General features: G+C 37.6%; 1 protein-coding gene across 3 annotated transcripts in view; it reads right to left on the minus strand.

Moving 5' to 3' along the window:
* Positions 1 to 21,687, minus strand: part of LOC110831723 (protein O-linked-mannose beta-1,2-N-acetylglucosaminyltransferase 1) — a 54,383-nt gene that overhangs the window by 8,047 nt on the left and 24,649 nt on the right. For 2 of the 3 annotated variants that reach the window (XR_002543679.2, XM_022068040.2), the window contains exons 2-3: positions 13,686 to 13,930; positions 420 to 561 (exon numbers count right to left, since the gene is read on the minus strand). Coding sequence is in view for 2 of the 3 variants with exons in the window: in XM_022068040.2 (XP_021923732.2) it covers positions 420 to 542 (123 nt within the window). In the remaining variant the exon portion in view is untranslated. The remainder of the gene's footprint in view (positions 1 to 419; positions 562 to 13,685; positions 13,931 to 21,687) is intronic. The other variant, XM_022068041.2, reaches the window with a different exon arrangement.

Raw genomic sequence — 21,687 nt, forward strand, 5'->3', positions numbered from 1 at the left:
GGAAGATATTGCTCATTGCAGACGTAGGATAGTATTAAATATATCTAAAATAATTACGATATGCAGATGTGAACTGGATTTATCTGGCTCAAGATACAGCCCAGTGGGAAGTTTCTAAACACGTTAATAATCTTAGGGTTCTCAAAACAGAAGGGAATTAACTGATTGGATAAGCTGCTAGTATCTGTAAAAGAAGTCTAGCTCGTGGAATTAAACTTTTAGACAGAGAAAAATAATTAGAAATCACACGGCTTATTATCAGACTCTGAAAACAAAATGAGAGACAAAAAATGTTAACAGTTTTTCATAAACATAATCCATTAATGCGGGAGGTAACCTCTGATATAAACCTGGTGGGCTAGACGAGAACTTCTTTCCAGAAGAAATGTTCAACTGAAAAAATAACAGGGAACCCGTACCTGGAACAGCTTTATGAGAACTCTTTTTCTGTTCAGAGAATGAGTTGCGAGTGTCTGTGGAATATGCGATCCTTTCTTGGGAACAAACTGTTGAGTGCGTGGATATAAGTGCCATCTCTCCATGTTTGCACTTCATTTATACCTGAAAGAAACAAACTTCATGTCATAATGCATGGGACACCATGATTTTCCAGTGCATAGAGAAAAGCTGTGTTCATGTTTGCTTATTTCCAAGGCTTCCTTGATCCCATTTAAAACTGTCACATTTACTTTGTTTTGGAAAAGCCTCTAATCCAATACAATAATGAATATTCGGACAAAAGTCCAAGAATTTAACAAGTAGTCAAGACGAAATCTGCCCCACGGTGTCATCCATAGAAAACAACATAATAAAAATAACAACAGTTTCATATATGTTTTAAAATAATCAATGTTTTATATATATAAAAAAAGGTCCCCACTCTCGTTCTGTTCGCTTAATGTTCATGCAGTTGGAAATTAAATGCTACCCCTCAACCCACACACCCCCTGAAATGCATCGGCGCGAGACAATACCACGACGAAATCGACTCTCGATACACGAAACTGCACTTAACCATAAAAAAAAGTCACTGGTCCAACTTTTGACTCTCGCATCTTCCGTTAAGCAGGCTAACTGCTTCTAATGCGTTCCGAACGGAAAGAAAGGATTTTGAAACTATGTTCGCCCTGGAACCGAAATTTCAATGCAATGTCACTTAAGTAGTTGCTTATCTTCGCGCGCAGTTTATAATCTCAATCGATTAGAGAAGTTATTTAGAGTCAATCACACAACTCGAAGAGATTAAAACAACTCTGCCAACGCAAAGCGTGACAATTCCATAGGATTAGCCAGAATTCTCCGAGGTCGGGGTGCCTGACGCATATCTAGATGGGTAATGACGTCATTACGGAGGATCCCCCCCAAAGTGATTTCAAGCCTAATCATTTCCGCGCGCAGAAACTCATGCAGTGTAAGATGTTTCTGTTCGATTTAAACCAAACTTGGCACATGTCGACAAATTTCAGTAAAACTACAAAATATCAAATTTAATTGAAATACATACTGCAGTTATGGAGTTACATGTGTAGACGATAGACGGACAAAGAAACTGAGCTTTTAATAGGCACCCAGCAGGTTTGTGATTGCTCCTAAAATGTGTAAAACACCTGGAAAACTGATATTCCCGAAATGCGTTATTTTCTTAGATTCGTCATTCATAAGTGGGTTTGGTGCACACTTAGGGAATTTCATTTCTAGCACAGTGACTCTTAGTTTCGAAAGTATATTCCGTGTTGCTACTTCTTTCAGGGGTAACCAATATAGCACAGAACAATGTACTATCCTCCTTCATTTCGTTAAATACAGTCTGTGCAAGAAAGGAAGATCAGATTTCGTGTTACCAAGACACTGAAGTCTGGATTTTGGTCTTATGGTTTATGACGGCATGCAGACTTTGTGGTTACAAGAAACTACATGGCTTCATGACATATGATATCAGAATACAGGTTAAAAAAATTCAAATTTTATTCACATGTTTATGAAATCGATTTATTTTTTGTGTTATGCACATCTCCTATATACGTCGAGCTGTGTTCAGAATATCGATAGAATTATATTTGATTCTACATCTGATATGCACCAAACACCTAATTATTTCCACAACACTCAGTTAAAGATACGAGATACTAAATTTAATTTAAATCCGTTCAGCAGTAGAAAGATAAAAAACGTGAACGGACGGACGGACAGACGTCCCGAAACATGAATTAATCCTTTGCACTTCGTGTTTAAGAACGAATAAACCTAACATGACTTTACAACTTTACGTATCACGTTAGCTAATCTCTTATATTTAAAGTTACATTTAATATCTCATGAATAAGAACGAATAACAACCAATTTGCGTGCGAAAGGTACTTCTAAACACCGTTCCCAGATCCCTTGAAGAGACAAGGCTCGTACATTTAAACAGCGGGTCCAGACAACTTAATATGATATTGGCAAAACGTGAAGGTATCATGGCTAAGTCACAGGGGCATCAAAGAGTCAAAGGGGTAATCCTATAACTTCGTAGCCAGAGGACCTACTTTGAGGATTTTCACCCTCGCAATTGAATTAACATCAAGAGCATATAGACACAGAATACGAAGCCCGTATTGTTATCATGACGACCGCCCTGATAGTACTTTTCTGTGTATTATAAAACAGAACATTTAATTTGATGTAACTCAATCAAAAATAAAATTAATTCAATTTGCTTCCCAGAAATTCTGTATTTCCTTTAAACCTAGGGAAATGCAGTCAATACAATGCAAATGAATTTTCGGTCTTAACTCGTAACAAATTAATTAATTATTCGGTTTTGGTCCGTCTAATCACAATTCAAATTTAAAATTCACTCCAAAAACATTCACTCCAATATGTAAAAATGAGTCTGGAAGCAAACATCACCAAAAAAAAGTTGCATATCAGAAATTGTAATTAGGTTTTAAGTTTATAATTTTAACTTTTACACCTGAAGATGGTTTATATAGAAACCGAAACATGTTGTAAAAAGATGTTCCAAATGTAAATCGATTGTTTGATGAGGAACATCAAATGATATTTTAATTATCTTAATTGTAAATTTTAAATTTTCAAATTTGAATTGTGATTAGACGGACCAAAACCGAATAATTAATTAATATATGGTTTCACAATATTACGCAACTATATCATCATCGTAACAAATTTTCAATACAAGCCGACAATGACTGATGCTTGTAGCATATTATATTCATATATTTTAAATTTATCACGCCAACTAGTTCGTTTCACACTTGCATGCATAATTTTTTAAAGCTTTAAAGCCAATGGTAACTATATGTACCATAACAATCTATAACTATGATTTTTACCCACACAACTTTAGGTTCCATACGATTCTCAGAGTAATTAGCGAGTATTTCCTTAAACAGCATTGAATAAGTTGATATTTGTAACACTGACGTGTTGTTTCAGAGGTACGGACTAAATCATTAATTAATATTTACATGAGCTTAAGTTTCATAGGGTTAAAACGCTGTGGTACTTATATATACCACCACCTTTAACAACGCTTAAGTAACGCTGTATATAGTATTTATGGGTTTTGTTGTCAGTATAAACAGCTGTTATTTCCTTAAACTGCGTTAAACATTTTCACTTTGTAATGGTGTAGTGTGGTGTTTTCTTCGCGGTACGGGCTGAATTCTTAAATATAATTTATACGAGCATCGACTTTAAAGGGTAAATCATTATAGATCGGAAATACAGGCAAGCGAAATGAAAAATATTCAATAATTAAAATCTCTGTACATCAATCATTAAAGAACGCTGTCTGCTGCATCGACAGCACGAGCAATTATTTATTTATTATTATTCGACAGTTCAGTCATCCGGGAAGCTGTTTCTGTCACCACGTCAGCGTTCCAACTGATTGTGGTTCGCTTTCATCCGGGTCCATCAACAGATCCAAACGCTGCCAATATTTCAAAACACAATTTAGAAAATCCTTCATTGAATTCTGCTACTGAATAAAAACACATCCTACACGCCATAAAAATTCAATTTGAAAGTGAATTTTAGATAAGCACCGTTTAAGAAATAAAATGGACACTACACCCTGCACCAAAATACGTTGTTCAAAATCAGATTTAAAAAAAGAATTGGAAAGGTAGGCAGTTTGCGTTAGGCCATTTAATTTATATAAAGTTAACTCGGCGAGGCAACAGAGTTACGCAGATTGGAGGCTGATTAGTAACACATTTCTCTCACGTTGGATCTCGTACGAGACGAAGATGTTTTGTTATGAAGGAAGAGATTAGTTGAGACCGTCATTTGTCTCCTGTCCTCCAACTCGAACCGACGTGCTAAGACAACGTTCTTCGAAAAAGACACATCCTTAAAATAGGTAGATGTTTCAGCGTATGTTTATGATACATAAAAAGTAAACTTAAAAAGTTTCATTTTGTGCTGTGTTTAGAAACACGTTAAAATATATTATCTACAGTCTTAAACACGTTATAAATTATTAGTACAAACGATTCTTGTCATATTTACTACGGCTAGGACACGTTCGGAAGAAATATCGATATCATTTCGCAGATCTCGACAGGTTTTCGACAACTCTCTACAGATTTAGACTGGTTTAATTTGGTTCTCATCAATTGTATTCGACAGTTTACTACGCTTTATGCAAATTCAGACAAATTTACTCATTGCTCAGACATGTTTCGACAGTTTTAAAAAAGGTTATAGTTTGTTCATATAAACAAGATATGCCACGTTTTACAGGTTTTGGACACATTCGAAGAGGTATAGTCACGTGTGGAAAGTTTTCGACACGTCTATAGAAATTTAAACTGGTTACAGTCTGTTCGTACAACTAGTCATGACAGGTTTACTAAAGACTGGACACAAGTAACAGATTATACCATCAGACAGAGCCGGTCGTACAAATATTTAAACTATTTCTTGTCGTAATCCATCTTATTCCCCATAGAAGCTGTCAACAAACTTCCATGTTCAAATTGAGGATTTTCAGAAAATCAGAAGCAAACAAAGGACTCAATTTTGTTAATCAATGAACAAAACATTAATCGGGTGTGGGAATTGAATATAAAAAATACCAGCTGAATAGGCTTTAGCGTCATGCAATTAGTGTATGTGAGTACAAATCCTGATTCACGGTCAGATTCAATATATCGGTTGATTAAACCCAAATGTTCTTTGTGGGTCAATTTGCCTTTGTTGTCATGGTTTCTATTAAAGCACAAATCTATATTTTCTCTGTTTTAGAGAAAGTTATCATTGACGGATCGATTGGATTCCAATCTATCTTCAAATTAATTTTCTGATACGTTTTTGAACCACATACAGCATAAACTATGCAAAGTCACTTAACTATTCGTTTTGCACGTGTAAACACGTGTGAAATCTTTTTTTTAAACCGGTAGTGATTAATTAAGAGAAAAGAAGGTGGATTTGTACCTATTCTCTAAAAGTATTCTTACACTAAGAGACATGTCTATTAACTATTTAATTATATTATATAAAACACGCATATCATTAAAATCATTAACTTCTACTTGAAAAGTTTTTAACACACAGTAAGCATTTATTAAACTTATTATTATTATTTAGTGTTCTGTCTGACGACAGGTCCATATGAACAGGATCCTTCCATCCTTTTCTCGGACTGGGACCTGTTCATATACGTTCTTGGCAGATGATCCAGAAGTGGTTTGCCATTGCCTTCTTCTGTGTGTGAATGGAGTAATTGTTGGGATGCCACGGAGAAAAACTCCGTGTTGCCTAGACCACGGCCTTGCCCAACACAAGTTATAAATTCGGGCACCGCCGGGAATCGAACCCGAGACCCCAGGATTACAAGGCCAGCGTTCTAACCGCTAGACCACCTCATCTTATTATTATTTAGTGTTCTGTCTGAGGACAGGTCCATATGAACAGGATCCTTCCATCCTTTTCTCGGACTGGGACCTGTTCATATACGTTCTTGGCAGATGATCCAGAAGTGGTTTGCCATTGCCTTCTTCTGTGTGTGAATGGAGTAATTGTTGGGATGCCACGGAGGAAAACTCCGTGTTGCCTAGACCACGGCCTTACCCAACACAAGTTATAAATTCTGGCACCGCCGGGAATCGAACCGAGACCCCAGGATTACAAGACCAGCGTTCTAACCGCTAGATCACCGTGGCTCTCTTATTAAACTAAATAAAGTAAATGTATATATGCACTCTGTTCTCTGACGTGTCAAGTTAAACGCAGTGAGAAATGTCAACTCGTATAAGACAAGTGACGCTGTATAATTGCTGTCAGGATTAAAATTCAGCTTCTCCCCACGAAAAAGAAAGAAAAAGTTAGTTTAAAAGACTAACTGACGTGCTTACACGCAACTTTACAAATATCCGAGATGGCTTGTCTGTCCTCCTGGGAAAGTTTCTACGAGCACTAGATATAAAGCAAAGTCATTGTGCTTCATTTAGTGCAACGTCGTGAAGACTTGGAACAGACTTCACCCACACAGTGGACGAGCTTTGGTAGCTTTATGCTCCGTCTGCTTTACCCTGGTCGGTAGTCAGAGAAAAATTCGTGTCCCTGCCGAGAATCGTGAAGCCCCGTATTCAAGTCAAACATTTACCGTCGTTTAGTAACGATACATACAGAGAAGAATCTGCACTTCAATAAGGACACAGATGCAGACTCCGAAACGTCGTATTGGCCTGTGCCATTCAATTTCTTGAACATTTTCATTCATCAGGCTTTTTACCTAAAAACATCATCCAGAAACACGTGAAAAACGCGATTTGACAGGTTTCTGTTTCTCAAACTTCTCTTGCAGTATTTATTTTAAAATCATCCACGGCCACTTCTTTATGCACCTCCCTTCGACGAGACCATGCTTGTTCAATGCAGCCTAAATAATCTTAAATAACTGATCCTACAAATAACTACGTTCTATCGTCACATTCAAGAATAATTTTCAAATAGTGATCTTATTTTATAATTAAGAACAATTTAATAAAGTTGAACCCCCCCCCCCAAAAAAAAAAAAGTCATTGCTGTGGCTGATTCCTTTTCAAAACTTACTTTTATTCTGTTATTTCTTTAATTATTTCGGAGAAGTACGCACATTTCTATCGCGAATTCAGACCACGCTTTAGTACGAGTATTCCAGATGCAGAATTCTTCGTTATGAACTGGCGCTGGTGTTAAGCTCCTAATTTGACTTTATACGAGTGGCGTTCCATTAGAAGTAAAAGCCCATAAGACTTAATAGTCTTCTCTAAATTCCTGCCAGCCCGGCATTACATGACGTGTGAAGACGACATTAGAAGTTTAAGAGGCAAGAGACGCATTTTGGATTCACAGTCAAAAGAACCTGTAACGATGAATAACGTAGTGGATACAGATAAATAGTTTTTAAGTCGTATACAGAGCACTGTTTAGACCGGCTAACCAACTGACTCCACAATGCCGCGTCCTTATAAAACAGCTGACAGTCGCTTAGCTAGACAAAATATTGATCGAATTTAATGGAGTCTTAAAGTATATACAGGGTGATTCAAAAGGTTAGGGCCAGACTGAAGGAGCGTAGAGAGGGACTCAGAGAGAACAACTTTCGAATAGGAATCCATGTCCTCCGAAGTCATCCTGAGTCAGTCGTGGTCATTGAAGGTACTAGCTTAATTTCGTTTTTTATTAATGTACAAGGATTACATTAGCAATCTTACAAACCAAATTATTTCAGCGGTATGTTATCAGACTTCGCTGCCTTCAATGACCTCGACTGACTAAGGATGACTTCGGAGGACATGGATTCCTATTCGAAAGTTGTTCTCTCTGAGTCCCTCTCTACGCTCCCTCAGTCTGGGCCTAACCTTTTGAATCACCCTGTATAAGATCCAGTCGCTGGTCTGATCTTAAGTCAGATAAATTCAGTCTCCGTTCTATCACGCTCTATTCCATTTTAGTAATATAATCTGATCTATTACTAGGTTTCTCAGGTCGTCTGTTCGCTAAGGGTTTCCACACTAAAATGTTATATGTATTTTTAGATATCGTGATCTACAAAAGTAGTAATTATGTTCCTTTTAATGAGCACACAAAAGGAAATGTATATAACTAATTCCTTTTTTAAAATTATGTGATGCTTATTTTTAATAATCCTGCAAAGAATACACGAGCTAAAAAAAAAAAATCAGGCCACCTCGTGCCAGACTGCTGTACTAACACGGCATATGTTATATTTGAAAACGTACTTTGAGAACGACAAAAGACCTGTCATGGCATTTTAAATCCTGTGTAAAAATAACAAAGGATCGTGATACAGCTTTAGAGGAGCTTTCGTGGGATAATAATTGTGTGTTTTGTTGTGCATTCATGTATAAAAATCTGAACCAAAGTCGCTGTACAAAGCTCAGCGTTGCTAGACAAATCACAGGAGAGAACAACCGGCTGGCGATACGATGATTCGGTGATCCAGTGAGAGACGCTGTGTGGTGAATAAGTCCGTGTAATGCAGACTACGAAATTAACTCTGACGGCTTAAGCAGACGTTTTCACTCCGCTAGGGATGACAATGCTCATTCTGTCGTAATTTACTGATAACAGTAACAAATCTCTGTTAATTTTATGAGAAACAACGAGGTCAGACTTCTTCCTTAAAATCAAAATGGCTATAATTATTTCCATATTCAAATTACCGTACGAAATTAATTTGTGACTAGTTCTTAAGACAGCAAATGACTATTTGACGCTACGTATAAATAAATCGTTTCATATCTTAGTTTTCTCGAGGTACTCTACATTTACACATGTTCAAACATGTCCTATTCTTGTAAGATAATGGAGACATACAGAAAAAATAGAAATTTTAACCACTGATTTGGTGTGTGAGAAGTGTTATCTCGTTGTGAGAACTCTTTACACAATAATTTAAACAACCAACTTCAATACAACTTTTGTGCTATAATTACAAATCATTTGCCTTTTAGGATGGTTTCAACATGGAAGGTACTGAAACAGTTCTTACGAAACTCTAGCCCAATGTTGGGAAATTTTTTTAATGTTGAAGTGTCACTAGCAATGACACCCCAAAAGAATTCATTCATTTAGTGTTCTGTCTGAGGACAGGTCCATATGAACAGGATCCTTCCATCCTTTTCTCGGACTGGGACCTGTTCATATACGTTCTTGGCAGATGATCCAGAAGTGGTTTGCCGTTGCCTTCTTCTGTGTGTGAATGGAGTAATTGTTGGGATGCCACGGAGGAAAACTCCGTGTTGCCTAGACCACGGCCTTGCCCAACACAAGTTATAAATTCGGGCACCGCCGGGAATTGAACCCGAGACCCCCAGGATTACAAGGCCAGCGTTCTAACCGCTAGACCACCGTGATTATCCCAAAAGAATACGGAAATAATAACAGGGTTTGTTTGGAGAAGGGACACGGAGGGGGGGGGGGAGAATACGTTGAAACAAGTCATCCTGTTTCAAAAATATAAAAGAACTTAACAGGACTATCCTGTAAAAACTGATCAACGCGCAGTGACACAGGATCTTTTGTGGATACCACTGAACAAAAGAACGTTGTACGGATCGCTGTTTGAAATCTGACGCCATGTGAACAGAAGAACCACCAGGTATGACGTTTTGAAAACTGACCGACGCACAATTGAACAAGCTCACAGGAAACCACAGGAATGTTGAAGACACGGTTTCATGTTCTTTGAAGTGCGATGCCAAACCGACGCAAAATCGACACTGACAATGCGAGTGGAAGAGCCCACAGATTTTTCACAATGTTCACTAATTCCAATGAAACGCGGAGTTTATGCTTTCATGGCTCGTAATCATACCTGCCGATTCGCATTCACAAACGCGTGCCCTGTAATAAAACTTAACGTAAGTACGCCATAAAGCAGACTCGTGCAAATTACGTACAGCGTGTCCCGTAAATCCTCAGCTTTAGGAAATCTCTGAAATTTTGTAAAATACGGGAAAATACGAAGAGTTAACAGTTTTTGAAAACTACGAGTTTCAAATCACAACTATCGGAGTTTTATCTCGAACGAGCCTTTAGGGCGATAGACTTTTTACATCATCGATATCAAAATATCGCGGCGATGTTGTCACGTTGAAATGGCACCTAGGGGGAAGATGTGTTTCTCCTGTGGGACTTTTCTCTTTCATGATTGTTTCTCCATGTTCTGGAAACACATCTGGATGTCTGTCTCCAATAGACAAATGCAGAATTCCGAAAAACTTCAACGCACTTCATAAAAACTTATTTTTATATGGAATAATTATTTTTTTTCGATATTTTTCACTACAAATCAACCGCAATTTGCATGTGGTACTAGAATATTAACGAAGGACAAAAGTTAATAAAAATTGGAATAAGTAGCGATGTGACATTTAAAACACTGCACATTCATTTGTCTCTACAAGAGGGCGAATAATCTGTCAGAATGTATCTTACGAGTGAGAAACAAATCTGATCATCTATCGGGCTAAGTCCCACATACATTTCCAGATGTCACGATTAACGAATCGAGGTCGATCCTTTTAGATTACACTGACATCAAACAAATTGTTCGCCATTCTTCCCGAGACCAGGGCCAATTATTTTGACTCCTCCTTCATTACAGCAACATCCCTTTACTGATCTAGCCCTTAGACACAATTCTAAAACATCTACGCGTTTACAAGAGAAACATTGAAAACGTTAATTTTTACATTAGTAGACGGAATTTTGAATTTTGTAATAGAGAAGGCTGAGGCTATTAATTTGGAAATTTAGTACATAATTTAGAAGTTCCTACTGGGAGGGGGAGGGGGTAAATTTTGATTAATTTAAATCGGGAGGGCTGCATGAGAAGCTTGCAGTGGCAACTTGGACCTTGGGAACCATCTCAGCATTTGCTTAAAGACTTTGAAGCCACAGAGAGAGAGAGAGAGAGAGAGAGAGAGAGAAAGAGGAAATTTGTGGGGGAGAAGTGAGAGACACTTCGATATCTGGGGGGAGAAAGAGCATCTTATAGCTAGAAGGTCCCCAGGCAATGCCCGCTCGTCCTTCTGTTAAGGATAAAATAAGAGTGAAGGCGTTAGTGTGATGATTGGCATAAAAGACGGAATTTTGAAATTTTGTATTAGCGAAAGCTGAGACTATTAATTTGGAAGTTTAATACATAATTTAGAATTTGAAGCCACAGCTCGTCTAAATAATATTTAAGAATTCAGTCCGTACCGCAAAGTAAACACAACACTTCAACATTACAAAGACCAACTGGTTAACGCCGTTTAAGGAAAACATGACCCGCCTGTAAATATGAAAAGAATACGAATTTAGGAAGAACTTCTATAACTTTTTAAATTTACCTCAAATGCCAGGTGGGGTAACGACTTCTCATAAATGAGGTTTGTCGTAATTCCGTCTAAAGAAAAAAAAAAATTCTACTAATTGGACGAAGGCAAAATTGTTTTATCGTCCCTCCTTAGACACAACGTCTGCTGTCAATGTTACATCATTAGTGTGACAGTTATATAATTTTCTGAACTCGCATGTGTCAATTTCGTAGTGCCATATTTATTCCACCTCTCTCGCTCATTAATATTTAAGTGACACTTCCAACTACAGTTACCGATAATGACGTCACGTCATTCCTCGTGTACTAGGATCTGAGTACAAATCAGTGGTGTTAATGCTACTCCACTGACATTCTAGGACGGAAATGCAGTGTTACTTCATTTTGTATCAGTACGACTGGCGTTTATTCAGACACAATTCAGAAATTCGTTATCACGTTGCGGGGAAAAGCTTCCTAACGACGTTACAGCCACACTGTACTATTTTACGGTTATACAAAATATCGTAAAATATGTATTATATCGTAGTGCACCCGCCACATCTCACTAATATAGCCCCCGCCCTCCCAAACACTTAAATAATCTTACCACTGCGATTATTTCATCTCGTTAATAATAACATTACAGGGTTCTCATAAAAGATCCTGATGTTTAAAATTTAAATACTGATTAAATATCCTACTATCCAAATAATGACTTGCAAATATAAATTGCATTTTTGTACCCATGGAGAATACTTTTCGGATACCAGACATAAAAGGAGAGTGTGCGACCGGTTTCACAAGTATTCAAATCTATTCTAATCTCTATTCATCCTGTTACAAAGAATACGGGAACAGATGAGAAATTAAGTGGTGGTGTTATCCCGAAGGAGATCAATCACTTTCCTTACATTTTAGTCTTTCTTTCACGTGGGATACGGACAGCTCGAGCGACAAAGCCATTAGGGAAATTCGGCTTCATTTGCGTTAGTGTTCTTGGCAGTTTCTAGTCTCCCTATAACAAGGCTAATTACATACTCCACAGTTTGCAAGACTAAGAATGCTGAAGAACATGGCGATGCCAACTTCAACTATTTCAAAGGATTAAAACCTTCTTTAAAAACTGACAGTATCTAACATAACCAATAAGAATTCCATCTATTATTAAACCAGTGTTCACAAGAGCCCGACACTTATTTCTATTCGCAACCGTATGTCCTCTCTTTTCAGATTCATTTTAATATTATATCCACACCCAAGCTTTGTCATAGTATTTGTTTCTACCCATCAGGATTTTCGACTTAAACCGTGATATATTTCTCATCTGTTCTCAATTGCGTGCTACATGTCCGATTGTCTCATTATAAAATTCGGTGAAGAATAGAACATAATGGAATTTATAATCATTGGTTTATAAACTTAAATTTTGCCTACAAGACGGGGAAAAAGAAAATAACTAAATGTTGGCAAACATTTCCAAAATTTAACTAACTTCACAGGAACAAATCAAACTATTTTTCTGTGCAAGATTCGAAGTTATCAGGGCTGTGAAGATGTCAATGTCTGTCTTCTGGATAGTAACGTCGCGCGAACTTGTTAGCAGATGTTAACGTTTCGGAGAAACATACTATGTCCATCTTCAGGGCTCAATACGTATTTTTTTCTAAAACGATGGTTATCTACCTGTAAATTCACACGGCGTTACTATCCACCGAATATGATTTCGAACATAAAATAAATGAACACCTGCCATTGTACGCTAAATTTTACTATAACACGTCAGGAGAAATATTTTCTTGGCCTGGAGAGACGATTTACGACACGTGATGATCACGACTATTCACGCGAAACTTGTAAGTGCATCTGTACCCAATGAGCAGCTGTAGGTTACGTTTATCTTGTCCTACATCTTTCTTGCCTTATTTCTTTGAAGCCGAAGGGAGAGATCTATAACATTTAAGAATTCAGTCCGTACCGCGAAGAAAACACTACACTTCACCATTACAAAGATCAACTAGCTAACGCTGTTTAAGGAAATAATGTAGAAAAATCAGGTATTTTACTACTATAAAGAAAAACATCACATCAAGGACGCTTTTCTCAAATTTCACACCATGTATAATACATCGCACTGTCATTGAATAAAGTTAACATATAAAACAAACTTTTCATGGCATCGCATTTCATGCGAAATTAAAATTTTTTGACTGGTTTCGTCACGTACAAAGAAATCAAAACACAAGGACTTACGAAATTTTCCTAAAACCCCAATTAAAAACTACACCAACAAATAAAACGGAAACAGAAATCTGTTCAGTTGAACTGTCACTAGAGCAGAGTCAACGTCACTCACCACAAGAAGCGGTGGCAGACCGGCGCCCTCCGTCCAGCGGCGTCTCCGAAGGAACAGCGTCTCTCCAGGCGTCGCTCACTACTTTTACCCATAATGGCGTGCGCAGACGGCAAGCGTCTACCCTCTCAGACCTGCGCCGTGTAGTGCAGTAGTATTGTAGTATGAAGAGTGACCACAGAGTGGCGTGACCGAGAACTGGCAACACCTCAGGGGTGACCAATATCCGAACCATTGTCCTTCGTATCCTTTACACAACAAATTAAACCGGCTTGGTTATTAATTTGAAGAAGAGAATTTTAAAAATGAAATAAAAATGTTTTTGTAAAACTAATTAAAGACGTGTGAAAAAAGGAATGTGAGGTATAATACAATTAAATTGAGAAATATATCAAACTCTGACTTCAGGCTTTTGTCTCGTTACAAACTTCAGTCATTTGTTATAAGATAAGACTAAACAAGTTTAAGATAACAGAACGTAACGAAGAATGTTGGGAGGAGAGTTGTAAGCAAGGAAGACAGACAGAAAAGAGAATAAAGGAACTTGCATAAGAGGCACTTCATGATAAACATACTTTTGTAAAATAAGACAGTGTAATTACGTCATATTGTGAATATTATAACAATTATTTATTTTAATCCGTCTGATCACAATATTTAAAATTTCTTATAATTAAGATACTAAAATATCATTCATGTTCCATATCGATTGATCGATTTACATTTCGGAACATTTACACAACATGTTTCGGTTTTTATAAAACCATCATCAGGTGTAAAATATATCTAAGAACTTTGTAAAATATTTAGTTGATTTAATTAAAGAGTTACACAAGTGTCTTACGCACAGAAACAACAAATTTTGGCTTAAAACACTGACGACGATAAAACAATTTCAAAACTGAAACGTAAGTTTGAGAATAGACGATACTATTACAATTAATAATACATAATCTACAAATGGGGTGTGTATATTAAAATTCTGACGAACACGAAATATATATAATGGCAGTAATGTGCCGACGGTGTTAAATCTAAGTCCACGAAATTGTTTCAACACGAAGCTAAGACATTTCACTGACATTCTTGAAATAAGTCTGCATTTTACAATTTTAACTCTTTAAACTGCGGTGGTAATAATAATAATAATAATCAGTAACGCTATATTTTGTCCATAGAAAGTAGAAATGTTATTTGGTATGATTTTGAAAATAAACTGCGATTTTTAAAAATTCTTTAAACAGCGTTAATAAGTTAATACTTGTAATGGTAAAGTGTGGTGTTTTCTTTGCGGTGCGGGCTGAATTCTTAAACAACATGCAAGCCAGCTTTGCCTTAAAAGGGATAAAAACAGACCAAGACGCTGCTATAGAAATAATAATAACATTCTGTGTTCCCTCCTTTTATTATCGCAAAATTTATGTCTTTTGTAACTGAATCAATGTACAAGGGAATTATGGTAATATATTTAATTTTTTCTGAACATTGTTTTAGAATTAACGTCGCTAACTTTGCGGAAGATACATACTCGTATTTTATAAAATGTATACAAGATACAAAATTATATTTCTACCAAAGGAAATGAAGACCCTGGAGATAGGGCACTTCATGCTGAAGATACCACAAAGTTTAAAGAGTAAGACGGTGGGGGAATTTCTTGGAATTGCATTTTACTGTGGACAGGGCAGAGGGACGAAGATTCAAATGTAAATAAGCCAGCAACACAAAGAACTCTGCAATCAGAGAGCGTATAGTCGTAGGAAGAAACTTGGATGGCAAGTAATGTGTGTGGCAGGAGATTGTGTGACGGGGGCAAAGACGAAATGGCGAGATTTTCCTGGCATTAAGTGGAAACAGCTTCATAATTTGAATAACGAGATGCGATAAGAGTCAGTGCCTGAGGAGACGAAGTCAGGAAGAAGAAGTTTAAATTAAGCAGAGTAAGAAACCTGCTCATTTCTTCGGAAAGACCTGAAGGCAATGGAGTGTGGCATTTATATATTCTACGAATTTCTTAAGCGGATGTTTATGATTAACTACCATTAGCAGTTGTTTCTGTCTATAAATCAAAAGTACCTTACACTATCACGAAAAGGATCGACATCTTGAATCTTGTAATTTCCCTTTGTACCAAAGAAACAAATGTCATTTTCTAGGAGTATCAAAAAAACTTCTCTATAACTCTTTTATTTTTCGAGCTGGACAATTCAACTCAGAGGCAGCTGTTCGCTTCTGAGTACGTATTATAATCTCTACTATAACTTTCAGTACTGCAAGACTAAACAATGATCCACTGTCATAACACGAAGACATTCCACGCGGTTGCCTTAAATTCCACGACTAAATACAGTCATTTATGTTACGTAATTTTCAGATATGGAACCTTGTAATCAGGGCTGTGGAGTCGTTACTAATATCTCCGACTCCTTCATAAAAGCTCAATATGTATTAAAAAGATACTTAAATGGTAAATGGCACCATAAGAGATTTCATCACCACCACTAGAATCATCAGTCTATATTTTAGACTTATAACCTATATTTGAATATACGTCTAATGGTTATTACAGAAATCGTTTTATTTGTAGACAGTCTGTATTCTTAAGGTACCGGAGCCAAAGTTACAAAGCATTATTCCCACACCATGTGGCTCAACGCGTCGTTGAATCTCCCTAAGAGTGAGGCCGATGGCGTCTCACACGGTATAGAAATTATTCTTAAGATTCTATATCGAGGTCGGAGGCGGTACATTTTTACAGACTCCGACTCCACATAAGATTGCTTCCGACTCCGACTACACAGCCCTGCTTGTAAGACTTCAGAATGTGGAGACATGAGACAACTTCGCACGACTCCATCTTTTGAAATTCTCCGACTATTGCAAGTCACAAATACTTGTCCTCTTGGTAAATAACATACACCTCTCTGGGGGATAAATTCCTGCCATTGTCAGACATAATCAAAACTCAGTTTGTATTCCACCATATTAAATAGCATAATGCTTCTAATCCCTTTCGAATGAAAAATATTTATGGACTACTTCTAAGCAAATTTGATTACGCCTTAAGCATATCGTCAGGTCTACACGCCGATTATCGGTGACGGAGAAGTTGCCGCATCAGCACGGCGCACTACGTGAAACTGCGTAATGAGTTTTCTGGTTTCATAAAAATGTGGGAAATTGCTGACTAGCTGAGTGACTATCAGCTTCTAGAAACGGGCTCAGATTAATAAAGTTAGTTATAGCATTTTACTCGAACACTGTAACACACTATTTTAACAAGTTAATTTCTCTTTCATACTTTAAGTCATAAATATATTTTAACCCTTTAAAGTCCAATGGTAACTATATTTACCGTCTGTTTTAATAATCAGTAATCGTGCATTTTTATTTATGGGTCTCCAGTTATTTTCAGTATAAACATCGATTATTTCATTACGCAAGTAATAAATCTTTGTAATGGTGAAACGTTGTGTTTTCTTTGCGGTACGGACTGAATTCTTAAATTAGTATTTAGACGAGATTCATCTTCGAGGGGGCTGACTTGGTTTAACCCATTCATCGACATTCCAACTTTTTATTCTACTTAACGAGCCATTCAGTTACTACAGCCGAGATTAACCATTCAGTCAATGTGGGAGTGACTTAATGAAGGAAATTGCCGGAGTTTGTGCTACGTCGTGAGCTGTACAGACACTGAAGGGCATTAAAACAGAAGCAAGAAGTTTGTTGCAGAAAAAGAAATCGATGTGATAGAATACCCAAGCAATTCATTTAGCAAAGAGGCCTGCTCTTGACATAACTTTTGATCAGCTAGAAGGGGGGAACTGCACCTAGCTGGATGGACCACACGCACAAGGAAGATGAGCTTAAAGCGACTTTGGCTGCAGTAAACTTTAACAGTTGTGTAGCTAATAAATCCTTTGAAAGGGTTACAAAGTTCAAATATTTGGGAACAACAATAACAAATCAAAATGATACTTGTGAGGAAGTTAGGAGGAGACTAAATTCCGGAAATGCTTGCTACTTCTCAGTCCAAAATATTTTGTCTTCCCGTCTGATTTCTAAGAACCTGAAAATTAAAGTATACAAAACAATAATCTTGCCTGTTGTTTTGTATGGGTGCGAAACATGGTCTCTCACTCAGAGGGAGGAACACAGATTGCAGGTGTTTGAGAATCGGGTGTTGAGGAGGATATTTGGGCCTAGGAGGGAAGACGATGGGGCGTGGAGAAAACTGCACAATGACGAGCTTAAAAATCTGTACTGCTCCCCCAGTATTGTGAGGGTGATTAAGTCGAGAAGGGTGAGATGGGCGGGACATGTAGCGCGCATGGATGGGACAAGAGGTGTGCACCGGGTACTGGTTGGGAAACCTGAAGGGAAGAGACCGCTGGGGAGACCTAGACGTAGATGGGAGGATAATCTCAGGCGGGATCTATGGGAGATAGGAGTTGAAGGAAACTGGATTTTGTTGGCCCAGGACAGGGTCCGGTGGAGGGCTTTGGTTAATTCGGTGATGAACCTTCGGGTTCGGTAAGCCATCTAGTTAGTTAGTTAGTTAGTTTTGAACCGCATTCAACACCCACTAACGCTATCAAATACATTTCTTTGAATTCTTTACCTCATTAGTGATGGATCCCAAACCACAACCCGAAGTACTTGGGTGCATTTCACGATCATGACATCAATGAAAGTGTTTAAATTCACCGCTTAATTGGGCCAAAGTGTTCTAGTCCCGATGTGTCCCAATTAACCGGAATCCACTGTGTATATATATATATATATATATATATATATATATATATATATATATATATATACCTGATATCAGTTGCTGTAAACTTACTGTCTCGATAATTTAACTGCAGTGGGATTTTGATAATGTGGTGTCCCGTGATCGAATGGAAACAAACGATCTAGTAACGTTATAGTAGGATCTACGTTTACTGGACCAATAATCGTCAGAACGAAGCAATTAGACGGAAGGAGGAGGTAAACTGGGATAAATCTGTTTTATTACAGGTAACAAAGTGAGACGCAAACGCCGAGTAAAGACCAGCTTCAAGCCACGAGCTAATTGGAACATGAAGCATAGGAATTATTATTGTTAATCCCCGAAACGTCATAATGACGGCCCCCAGTGTAATGTGTAGGAGTCAGGCTGTCCTCGTGTAATGGTTTAGGCGTGAGTAATTATAAAGGCACGCCCAGACCTCAAGAATGACATTAATGCGTAACGGTGTGTCGATATTATTGAGAGACGAACCTCTCACTGTTTGTAATGTTTCGCTTCACGGTATGGAATCTTCAGTGATTGATATGACACTGCTGTATAAAATCCTAGTGAGAAAGTCGTTCCAGATTCAAATACAAGACAAAACTAAGCATGTGTTTGTAGCGCGATAAGACTACATCGTAATATAGACGAATGTAATAAATCCTTCGAAAGTGTGACAAAATTCATTCACGAATAAATTAAAATCAGGTTAAATTCTAGGAATGTATGACAAGATACAGTTCCGAATCTTTTGTCTTCCCCTGTAGTACGTAGACACGTAAAAAAATAAAGTATATAAAATTATCATCATCGTCATGTGTTTGTCTGCTGTTGGCAAACACTCTATTAAAGGAAATGAATAATCAGCAAAGTTATTATTTATTTAGTGTTCTGTCTGAGGACAGGTCCATATGAACAGGATCCTTCCATCCTTTTCTCGGACTGGGACCTGTTCATATACGTTCTTGGCAGATAATCCAGAAGTGGTTTGCCATTGCCTTCTTCTGTGTGTGAATGGAGTAATTGTTGGGATGCCACGGAGGAAAACTCCGTGTTGCCTAGACCACGGCCTTGCCCAACACAAGTTATAAATCCAGGCACCGCCGGGAATCGAACCCGAGACCCCCAGGATTACAAGGCCAGCGTTCTAACCGCTAGACCACCTCATCTTATTATTATTTAGTGTTCTGTCTGACGACAGGTCCATATGAACAGAATCCTTCCATCCTTTTCTCGGACTGGGACCTGTTCATATACGTTCTTGGCAGATGATCCAGAAGTGGTTTGCCATTGCCTTCTTCTGTGTGTGAATGGAGTAATTGTTGGGATGCCACGGAGGAAAACTCCGTGTTGCCTAGACCACGGCCTTGCCCAACACAAGTTATAAATCCAGGCACCGCCGGGAATCGAACCCGAGACCCCCAGGATTACAAGGCCAGCGTTCTAACCGCTAGACCACCGTGACACCGAATAAAAATAGTGTGACTCACGATTAAATAAAATTGTTAATTACACAAAGACATGGATTATGTTAAGTTGGCAGAATATGAAAAAAAATGTCTCACAAACTATCGACAAAGTACAAACCAACTAGAACAAGAAATAAAACTGAGTTAGTAAAGAAGCCAGACACTTGTCAGTTTATTTGTTATTGTTATTGCATTGTTAAAATATGGAATCGTAGATAATTAATTAATGAAGTGTTATATTCTAGCAAAGTGAAATGCGTTTTCATGTATTTTACCTAAACTTTATTTACCGATATGAACTTTATCATAACAATTCTGACTGTCTAAATCAATCCTTTAAGTGCCAGTGTCCTGGCAACTGCCAGACAAAGTTAGATATAACCCATAACATGTGTAATGAACATCAGTGTACACAGTGGCTTATAGAGCACATACAAATATTGAGTTGGCTGGTTAATTAGACGTGGCGCGTTTAAATATTGGACGAACCGGAGGTCTTATGGTCTTTGAGGACGAAAATCCTTTTAATGGAACGAGACAACTGGATGTGTTAACAGCTGCTGTGTACGTAACAGCCAAATTCAGCGGACTGAACTAGGGCTCTTATGTGTTCGGGGCGTTTGGAACAGGAAGACCCAATTTGATTGACACCCTGTAGACTAGTTCGAACTTGGGTGACGTATTTTTTTTATTTTAATTAAAATTCACATGCTTATATAATTTTTTCCCTGTATCAGAATCGATTAATCGCATGGTGTCGAACCACATTATGATCAATTAAAAGAGGCCTGTTCGGGAATTGTTAAGTTTAGATCTGAGACCGGATATCGTAATTTTTCTCTTAGTTTTTCTCAGTCCCTCCAAGCGAATGTATGCATATACCTTTGAGTACGCCAACAATTCTGGCGCTGTAATAAAGGAGACTGGGACATCTTAGTATTCACTGTCGTGACAACCTAAAATCATACTTTTCATAAAAAAAATGTCGCCAACAGAAACGAAATCTAAATGCTTACAACTGTATGTCATTTCTTAGTAATTACAAGAAAAGGATTCTTGCTAATATAGAGATTAGGAAACGTTCCCATCAAAAACATTTCGTTTTATAACTCGCCAGAAAATATTCTTTTTGTCGTGTGTCTTGGCAAGGACAGAAAATTTAAACCAAGATTCACATCGGACGTCTACTCGCAACGAATTCATTTATACACGTCTGATAGAGAACGCTAGAAAATAAGGAGAAACGAGCGACGCGACAGTGATAAATATCACACAGAATACACACAGAGAGAACTGGATACGAACGTAGAAAATTGATAACGGAGCTGGATATCATGACACACGAAAAACCCTTGTCATTTTCGATATGTCCCTACAATCACAATGTGAACCGTTTCTTTGCTCACGCTTGCAATTTTGAAAAAGAAAGAAAAAATTCAAAAATGTATACAACGAAATTTTAAACTGTCACCTGTAAATTACTTTCCGAGACGAGACAATCCTAGTATCTCTTGCAAAACTGTACGGCCATTCTGTTAATAAATATTTACAAATTTAAGAATTTATAGAATTAATCGAAGGCCACTGCTAATTAAATAGTATTTCCAGTACATTAATATCCAATTTTTTAATAATATTAATGCGAATTGTATGCCACGGTGGTCTAGCGGTCAGAACACTAGCCTTGTAAGCCTGGGGTCCCGGGTTCAATTCCCGGCGGTGCTCAAATTTATAACTTGTGTTGGGCAAGGCCGTG

This window comes from Zootermopsis nevadensis, unplaced genomic scaffold (genome assembly GCF_977971745.1).
Source record: "Zootermopsis nevadensis isolate Lab colony 2312 unplaced genomic scaffold, Znev_1.0 Znev_ptg000016l, whole genome shotgun sequence".
In the NCBI taxonomy this organism is placed as follows: domain Eukaryota; kingdom Metazoa; phylum Arthropoda; class Insecta; order Blattodea; family Termopsidae; genus Zootermopsis; species Zootermopsis nevadensis.